The 9,589-nt window shown below is 48.7% G+C and overlaps 2 protein-coding genes across 2 annotated transcripts; one reads left to right on the forward strand and one right to left on the reverse strand.

Moving 5' to 3' along the window:
* Positions 1-541: 541 nt before the first annotated feature.
* Positions 542-4,201, reverse strand: FBXO6 (F-box protein 6). Its single transcript, XM_082069885.1, has 5 exons — positions 3,682-4,201; positions 2,967-3,093; positions 2,139-2,234; positions 1,672-1,807; positions 542-1,068 (listed from the first exon to the last, which is right to left on the reverse strand). Exons 1-5 carry the CDS (start codon positions 3,938-3,940, stop codon positions 922-924), a joined length of 765 nt encoding a protein of 254 aa, XP_081926011.1. The 5' UTR covers positions 3,941-4,201; the 3' UTR covers positions 542-921.
* On the forward strand, positions 4,146-9,129 carry FBXO2 (F-box protein 2). The gene is made up of 6 exons (XM_082069883.1): positions 4,146-4,258; positions 5,734-5,993; positions 6,600-6,726; positions 6,822-6,917; positions 7,039-7,174; positions 7,601-9,129. The coding sequence occupies exons 2-6, from the start codon at positions 5,744-5,746 to the stop codon at positions 7,733-7,735; spliced, it is 744 nt and encodes a 247-aa protein (XP_081926009.1). The 5' UTR covers positions 4,146-4,258; positions 5,734-5,743; the 3' UTR covers positions 7,736-9,129.
* The last annotated feature ends 460 nt before the right edge of the window (positions 9,130-9,589 follow it).

Below are 9,589 nucleotides of genomic sequence, written 5' to 3' on the forward strand. Positions count from 1 at the left end.
ATTGGCTCTGTGCATACAGGAGTAGCAGACATGGTTTGTAGTACGTGAGCTGAGCTTGTTAGTCAGACGATTTGGTAAGACAGCCAGTATAGCACTTCCCTGCTTCCTCCAAGGAAAAGTGCAAGAATAGTATAGATCGAGGTTGTACAGTGCTTTAACATAAAGGGTTAGACCGTTCAGTACAAACTGAGTACTTTGGTAGTACAAAGGTAGTAGGGAAAAAGCCCAGCACAATCAAAAGGCACTTAATGTTGTAAGGCAGCCACCTGAGGGGATTCCTTATCTCCTCCTTCTCTTGCTCTTTATTCAAACAATGATGGGCTGTATTTGGACAGGAAAGGTATGCACCATTTTGATCATATACACTTACGGAAACAGTAAGGAATTAAGTAGCAGTGACAGAGCACTTAAGAAAAAGGGTTGATAGCTTCCTTAAGCTATGAAAGGTCTGATGTGAAAGATAGATGTTTTTCTACATAAAGTGAAACAGGAAAATATCATACGAAACAAATCTCTTTGTAGCAGAGCCCTTGAGGACAGCTATAGTAAGGCTAAAATGTTTAATTTCAGATTATTTCATAAACAAACAAGAAAGCCTTTCTAATATATTCAAGACCTATTTTTTGGCTGTAGCACAATGCCATATTAACTAGAAAAGACAGATGTCATATTGAACTGTCCCAGTCTTCCTCCTGTGGGAGGGCTCTAGTAATTGCAATAACGTCCACGGTACAAGAGGATGAAAGATGAAGACAAAAGTCCTTCCAAGGGGCTGGGCTTGCAGAGGTTCCGCTGTGATTAAGAATTAGCTGTGCAAGACAAAGCTGGGACACTCACCCAGAACAGAGTACAAACAAATAATTGCACCTGAGACCACCTGGTTACAGTCCTGAGGTAAAAGCAAACACTTAGATCGTGCCTTCATAACATTGTCAGGGGCCCAATGGTGATGCTGCTGTTTGTCACTCGGATCCCGTACCACCCTGCCCAGAATTGGGTGTCTTGGCCTCCGTGCTGAAACCAGATGTGCCGAACTCCAGCTGGGTAATTCTGGAAGGTGTAAGAAATCTGGAGAGAAAGGAGAAAACCAGCACTGACCTAGAAGCTAGGACAACTACAGTATGTGCATCTTGGTCTCAGAAAAAGATTATTCTCATATATCTCTAATTGAAAGTGCATCATATCCCTTTTTGAGGAATGAGAAAAAAGTCTCTTATTCAGCCTTTTGCCCTGAAATCCCCTCCAAGTCAAATGTAACATCAAGCCTGATTCTTCGGTATGTTTGTCATGTAAGCAACAACATAATGGGCAATCTACAGCCAATCAAACCAGTTAAATGTGTTTAGTAGTTTAAGGAAAGTAATGTCTGCAATACTTTAAGTGACATCCATGCAGTAATTTTAAAACAAAGCTTTTTGATCCAATAAAAACAAGAACTGTGCTCTTGTAACCAAGTTATTTAGACAAAAGCTTAAGTGAAAACCAGAAACAATTGAAGAGAACCTTCCTCTCTCATGGCACCATTGCTTCTTCAGCATTGACAACAGCAAGGACTTTTGCCTTGAGCAGAGGAGGCTGAAGAGCAGAGAAAGTAGGTCCACAGGGGACTTTTGGCCAGGTAAGACTTGCAAGATTCAAGCATGACGATACTGATGTAAAGCTCCTGCTTACCTCTCTCCACATCGCATCGCTCCACTGCTCGATAACCACTGGCTTGGGGTGGAACTCCTGAAGGACAATGTAGTCTTCAGAAAGCAGCCGCACGGTGAGTTCATAGCGACACCCACAGTCAAATCTGGCAGCGTACCTAGAGAGGCGGGGGAATCAAGGAGCAGGGTTGTAGATACAGCGTTCAGTTCTCCTAAGTGTTCAAAAACAGCCTCCAAGGGGATGCCCGTTTGCAGAGGAAAAGGAATGTTGTCCCCATAGCTATGAAGAAGTTCTAAAACTTCCAGCTATCTGGCTCCTCACAGGACTGTCACCTCCTCACAGCCCATTGAATAAATTTAGCTTATGCTTTACTCAGGAGCTACAACTCCCAAAAGATAAAGAACTAATTTGATAGCATGAAAAGCTTCAGAGGCCTAGCTTATCTCTAGGTCAATGCCAGACATTCTAGATTCAGTGCACACACTTACCAGTCCTTGACTACAATTTCAGGCCGTTTCTCATCCATCAACTGATTCCAATATCCTTCTTTCTGCAGGGTAATGAGTTGAGACTTGAAGCATGGCCTGCAGCAGCAATAGAGACATTCGCAATTTCACAAAACACATCTCTTCCCTCTCAACAGCCACGCTTTCCCTGACAAATTTACTTTAACCAAAAGCCCACCCAGTCCTTGAGTGCCCTCAAGGCTGACATGGCTAAGGCTTTTCCCATAGTTTTCCCATGTCTTTTCCCATAGCCAGAACTAGACAAGGGAAGTGAAGTGATCAGCTTCACCCGCAGATAAAAGGAATAGTTACCTATAAGCTGGATTAAGAGGAGTCCCTGCACTTGTAGTAATGGGAAACCACTGCTTCTTGGGTGTAAAAGCAGCTAATCCTCTGTTGACAGCTTTATTGCATGCTGTTAGCAGGACAAACACACCTGCCACTCTCAGAGGTTACCAAGCTTTGACCTTGTCAGGTAAGTATCTGATTAGCTCGCAAACTGTAACCTTTGCCCACCACCTTTAGTAGAAGAGAAGCAGAGATCCCATGTGGATTATTCACAACTATAAAAATGTTACAGGTAATTCCTGGTAGGGACAGAGAAGTTTAGCACATGCTGCAATTGCTTGTCTAAGCAATACTCCTGTTTCTTTAGACTAACTAGTATAAAAGGTTAATTACGCTCCTTCCTTTTCCTCACACGGGCTAAGGTTCAGTGACTTGCCTCGAGCCTTCTACCCGTGGTGCTTTTGCAGACAGACAGGAGGACGCAGGTCCCCCAGCTCCAGATTACTGGAGTCCAGTTCTTACCCATACGAAGTGACAAAGTACTTGTCTACTTTGGGGTCCGGCATCCCTGTTCCATGAGGTCCAGGCAGAACTTCAATCTTCCATTTATCTCCTTCATTTTTATCAAGTTTCCAGTGCCGAAAGTTGTCTAAAAACAGATAGCAGAGATGAGTGTTAGGACCTCAGTTCAGTTTCCAGCAGTGTCTCTGCTTTTGTTAAAGAATCAGCTACAGAACAATACTAAGAACGTTCTTTGATGAGTTTTCAGATACACTGTATTTTTTCTCTTTTCATTGCCATTACTTTTAATGTGGCTGTTGGCAGCCAGGGCAACAGGTGGCAACTTTCTGACCAATCAGATGCTCACAATCAGTAATAAAGTAGAATTACTGTAGTCACATTAAGTCTTTGACAACAAACATTCCCAAGCTTCCCAAATGGTTAATCCCAACACCTGATAGTTTCGTTACCACATTGTACTTGCTGTGCAAATTATCTGCCACTGTCTGCAGTGCTGAGGCCTTAGTGATTCCAGAGGTTTTTCTGGTCACAACCACACTTACGTATTTCTCACCATTTTATCTACCCATGACAGTTTTATTACAGCTTTTTAGTTGTGGATCTGACCCAGCAGCAGCTGGACAGTCCCGTGACACCAGCAGTACGTGAGCAGCGCACTGACTCATTCTGACTGTTGGGAAGCTCTTAGCCGCCTATTATAGATGATCAAACCAACCTTGAGCACAGGGGTTTTTGATCAAGTTTCTCTTCAAGTTGGAGAGCATGTAGAAGATCTTCCAGTCGGTGACGCTCCTGTCCAAATTCTGCGCGTAAAGCCCCTCCCGCTGGCACTTGCGTTTCCACAGGGTGGTCAGGTCCACCACGTCCCGCCACTGCGAGCAGACCAGCCGGCAGGAGCGGAGCAGGTCCCGGGCGGGGAGCAGCGACAGCAGCTCCACCAGCACATCCTCGGGGAGGTCGCAAATGGTTGTCATCACCGACCCCCGGCTTTACGCGACGGAAAATCCCCGGGCACCGGCAGCGCAGAGCTTGTGGAGATAAGCGGAGTTCTGAGCAGTTACTAACGCCCGCCCGCGGGCCACGGCCCCGCCGAGCCGCCCCCCGCGCCGTCCCGGCCCCACCTGCGCTCCCCGGACACGGATGTGAGGCCGCCGCGACTCTTCCGCAGCGGGCGGAGCTCGGGGCGGACCGAGGCCTCCCCGCCCGCCCACACGGCCCTTTATCAGGGCGGCCCGGCCCGGCCCTGGCCCGCCCCGGAGCCGCGGCCGCCCGCCCGCCCAGCAGCGCCGGAGGTAGGAGCGCTCGGAGCGGGGGGACAGCGCGCTGGGACCCCGCGGGTGTCACCGGGGGAAGGCGCGGAGTGGAGAGGGTGGGGGCGGAGGGGGCGGCAGAGTGCGCTGCGGGGGACGGGGGTACCCGGGGGGTGCCGGGGGGACAGGGAGGCAGCGGGTCTTGCACCCCAGCCCCGAGTGCGTGGGGATCCCTGCCGAGCAAGGGGACCAGCCGTGCTCCATTGCCAGGCAGACAGCGGGCCGGGCGTGTGCAGTTCCTGCGGGAGGGGAAACCTGCATCATCTCTTTTTGCATTAAAAAACCCATCTTACCCTTCAGGACGGTGGCTGAAATGGAAAAAAACAAATTTAAAAGGAGAATACTCAATGCTACCTCCATAAAAGCCAAGGAGTTTTAAATGACAGTTGGCTCCTGCAGTGCAGATAGAGGACACAGGATAGATAGCTCTGCACCTGGAACATCTGGATTTAGGATGCCGCTGTTGTAGTGACTCCCTGTTTCATCCCCAGCCTGCCAGATTTGGTGCTGCCATCAAGTACCATGCCAGGACATTTCACCTGCTGTGTTCCCAGTGCTCTCCTGGGCTTATTGACTCACTCCTGGGGAGTTTGGCTGCGTCTGCGCAGTTTGCTGCAGTCTCAGCAGCTTCCCAGCATCAGGACTCAGCTGAGATAAATGCGGTGTCACAGTGTGTCCCGCGCTGATGACAGGGGGCTCTGGACCTGCACACTCATGTTTCTGTATTCCTGCAGCTCCTGGCCCCAGACCTCAGGGCAGCAGAGAGCTGATGGGAGTCAGAGTGCAGAATTAGCACATGAAGCTAAAGCACACACTTCTGACTTAATTGCTCAGGTTATAAGGCCATAGAAAAAGGAATAATAGAGAATATCAACTGAGTTATTTTCAGTTATGCTCAGATCTATATTTTATACAGGCTCACGACTAAGGAGATCAATGCCAGCCCCTTGAGGGAAGGCCTTTTGGATACAGGATGAACTACTCCAAGTGTGGTTAGCAAGATGCTCACCACTGATATTTAGGTACTGCTTTGCAGCATCTGTCATCTGTGATGTTCTTACAGGCAGAACAAACACCCATATGCTGCCCCCTCTGCAGAGGAACTCAGGGCTAAGAAGCCGATTTTTGCAGCAGCAGAGATTTCTAGAAGGACTGATTCCGGTTGGGGAGACTGGCACTGCCCGTGATTGCAGATGCCAACTACTTGCATTTTGTGGATGGATTTAACTAAGGGCTTCTCTGAGATCAAAAAATATTGATCTGCTCACGTGCTTCAAGGTATTAACTTAATAGGGGTCGGGCCTTGAGGTTAGGAAGCAATCTGTGCCCCCAAAGTCATGCTTTCAGACAACATGCTTATTTCCTCTTTTTTCTAATGTGTCAGTATTTGACATCAGTGAGGACAGGAGACCCCATGTCTGAAGGACCCTGTGTCACTGCTCTTTTCCCCCATCCAGCTGGCCGAGGATGGAGTCCCTCCCCGAAGCCGTCCTGATCAGAATCCTGGCTTCCATACCTGCGGTGGATTTGGTGCTGGCGTGTCGCCTGGTCTGCTGCCAGTGGAAGAACCTGATCGATGGAGCTGCGCTTTGGATCCTGAAGTGTCAGCAGGAAGGCCTCACCGGAGCAGAGTCACAGGAGAATGCAGAGAACTGGCAAAATTTCTACTTCCTGAGCAAGAAAAGGAAGAATCTCATCAAGAACCCCTGTGGTGAAGGTGAGAGACAGCCATAAACAAGGCCGAGATTTCATAATGTGACCAGTCACTGGGAACTGGACATCTCCAGTCTTTGAAAAAAATATTTTAGTTACCATCAGGTTGCAGCATTTTATTCTTGCCCAAGTCGAATCACTTAATGCATGCAGTCAAGTCATTTAATGGGCAAGAAGGCCTTTGATAATCAGCCTTTGCAAAGGGTTCTACTTGACGTCAACTTTATACAAGCCCCTGCAGGGATCAGAATCCCACTGGAGAGACAAAGATGTCCTTTGCAGAACCCCTGTCCGGTGCAATGACAGTAACAGCACCTGGGTTTCCAGGTTGTTTCTTGCCAAACCATGACAAGAAAGATCAAGCCTTTCCCCCAGGTACATAGCATTTTGGTGAGGAGCATTAAACTTTGTTAATATTAAGTTCAGCCAGACTAATGTTTTTTGCCTGAGCTCTACTTAACAAACATCTCCATAGTCTACATACAATATTAGCACTGCATCTATCACGGTACCGTTCACAAGCAAGAGAAAGGTTGTAGTGAAAGATGATTGGATTTCCCAGGTCCGCAGAAACTAAGACTCATCTGAGTTTCTTTTATGCCCTTTGCAGAAGACCTGCAGCACTGGGGAGAGGTAGAGAACGGAGGTGATGGCTGGAAAATTGAAGATCTCCCAGGGGACTTTGGAAAAGAATTCCCTAGTGAAGAAGTCCATAAATACTTTGTTACATCTTATGAGTAAGGCTGCTTTCTTCACTTATTCAGGGAAGGGGACATTTTTGGTTTCCACAGTCCCAGGAGAGACTGTGATACCCATTAATATCTCGTTTCAGGTGGTGTCGAAAGGCTCAGGTCATTGACCTTAGGGCTGAGGGCTACTGGGAAGAGCTGATGGATACAACACAGCCTAAAGTTGTGGTAAAAGACTGGTAAGTAGCAAGGCAGGCAGAGTCAAGAAAGAAGGAAGGACAAGGAGGGCATATACCTCCACTGGGCCTTCAACCCTCACCCACCACACAGGTGAGGCCAGCAGCCGGGATCTCCTTGCAGGTACGCAGGACGCAGCGATGCCGGCTGCCTCTACGAGCTCTGCGTGAAGCTGCTCTCCGAGAACGAGGATGTTCTGGCCGAGTACAAAAGCGAGACTATCACCATCCCGCAGGACAACGATGCCAGCTGGACTGAGGTGAGTTACAGCTGTGGGCTCAGCAGGTGACGCCCAACCTGCATGAATCAGGAATATTTTGAAGCAAAGAGAAGCAGGAGAGTTCTCCTGGAGGAGAAGGCTCTGTTGTGTTCTGTGGAGCCATGAACCTGTGATTGAACAAAGGTATCATTCTGGAAGGCTGCCTTACATAAAACTTGGAAACATGCTGAGCCACCGCTGCAGGTATAAGCTGAAGGAGATTCCCAATGGGGAGAGGTTCAATGGCCTCTGAACAACAGTGGGATCAAAGCTCCTCCCAGTAACTCCCACTGTAAATGTCCTCTTGTTACCCAGCCTGGTAGGTGTGACTGGGGCAGGTGGGGTTGAAGGCTCTGTGCACTAAAGTAGGGTGGGTTCATGGTGTTTTGACGCTTACCAACAAGCATTTTGTCTCTCATCCCAAAGATCTCCCACACTTTTTCTGACTACGGGCCCGGGGTCCGCTTTGTCCGCTTCGAACACGGTGGCCAGGACACGCTGTTCTGGAAGGGCTGGTATGGTGTACGTGTTACCAACAGCAGCGTGACAGTGGAGCCGTAGCCGTGCTGAACCGGGACCCGCATGCTGGAGCTGACATCCCTCAGAGCATCCCATGGCCTTTGGGTGGTTTCTGCATGGTGCTGCTTGCAGGCTGTAGAACATACAACCTTTCTGTTCATGAATGTGTGTACAAGGTGCCAGGGGCCACCATGCATCTTTCCTCAAGATGACTATGCAAAGGATGCAAATAGATTTGTGAATGTACCACATTAGACTCAGCCTTGCCACTTGCACTGATGTTCTCCATCAGGGAGATAACCTAAAAATCCTGCAGACCTCACTTCTCTCCTGAGCCGCTAAACCCCAGCACCCAGCCTGATCTGGACACCCCTCCTGCCGCTTCCCAGACTTAGGCACTCCTTAACTTTAAGCGGTAATTTGGGCATATTTTCTGGAAGCTAAAGAGTAGGGGCAAAAAAAAAAAAAAAAAAAAAAAAAAGGAAGAAAGAACAGCATAGACCTTGTGCTCTTGAGAACACAGCAGAAAGCTGCTGTTAGCCCCACTTGGTCTCAGTGCTTCCTGCCTACTAACAGTATGTGTAGAACGTACACATCTCCCTCCACTCCGTGTGCTCACTGACAAGACAACACTTTGTACACAGCCCCACTAGTGCCTCTTGATAGCGCTCAGGGCTTTGAGCCACCGTCCTGGACACCCGGGTTTCCCTGAGCCCAGCCTGCCCTGCTCGTCAGGCCCCTCGAGGAGCATCCCCTTGATGCCTAGAGGGCCACTTACATTTCTGTGTCCACCTGCCTGTCTTCCCTTCCTGGGCTGCCAGCACATGCATATTTGACCGCCACTTTGCATCAAAGTGCACCCTTATGAGTGCAGTGTAACTACTACTACCCGTAGCCAAAGGAGAGAGCATCCGAGCTGCTCACGGTGTGCATGCTCTGCTTCATCAGGCTTTCTGCACTGCTGCACCTGGATGCCTGGGGCACACTGGCCTCCCAAACCACAGCCCTGCCAGGCCGCAGTCCGGGCAAACATAATAAAACAACACAGTTTTGTGTGGATCTTCCCCTGTGTGCTGGCTGTTTGTGTTCTGAGCTTAAGCATGCTTTGTCTTATGTGGAGTAATGTCAAACAGTTCTATCCAAAAACCAGGAATCACTGTACCTTGTATTATACTATGAGTCTCCCAGAAAAAAGTACATGCTCTGTTCCCTGACCCAGCACCCACCTCTGGGACAGGCCACTGAACACCAAACACACACCAGGAATGTCCTCCAAAACACCCCGTGCTGGAACAAAGCAGCTGGGTGATGAGATCCGGAGGGAGAGTTTGACATAAATGACTCGCTTTTGGCCAAGAACACAGCATGAATACACCTCCTACCCTGGCTGCTTTAATACTCGGAGGCATTAAGAGAAGCCAAAGCTGCAGCACCCCACGCAGACCTTTCCCGCTCCCAGCAGCTGACACCTGGTGTCCTGGGCAGCCAATTGCATCTTGGTGGCTGCAGCTGTATGAGATCCAACTGTAATTTTCTGTTTCACAAAGCCCACCACAGCCAGTCCTGGCTATAAATGCCATTATATATAAAAGGTGGGTTTTTTTATTTTTTCATAATAGCTTTTACAGCAAGTCTCTTGCAGAGCAAGAGAACAGAGCAAGATGGGGCCCTGGCAAGGAAGCACTAGCATACATCTCTTGTCAAGTCTAATTGAATTTTTCTATATGAAGCATCTATTATTACCCACCTGAGGGGGTTGTGGACAGATGGAGGAGTTTGCTCCTGCTCCAGGCATTCAAGACTGGGAATGGGAGAAAACTATTCTGACAATTGCCTGCTACTTGCAGCCCAGCTGTTCTATCCAGCTGTAAAAAGGGGGGCAGTTTAGGACAGTGG

This window comes from Streptopelia decaocto (genome assembly GCF_964273445.1).
Source record: "Streptopelia decaocto genome assembly, chromosome: 20".
Classification (NCBI taxonomy): domain Eukaryota; kingdom Metazoa; phylum Chordata; class Aves; order Columbiformes; family Columbidae; genus Streptopelia; species Streptopelia decaocto.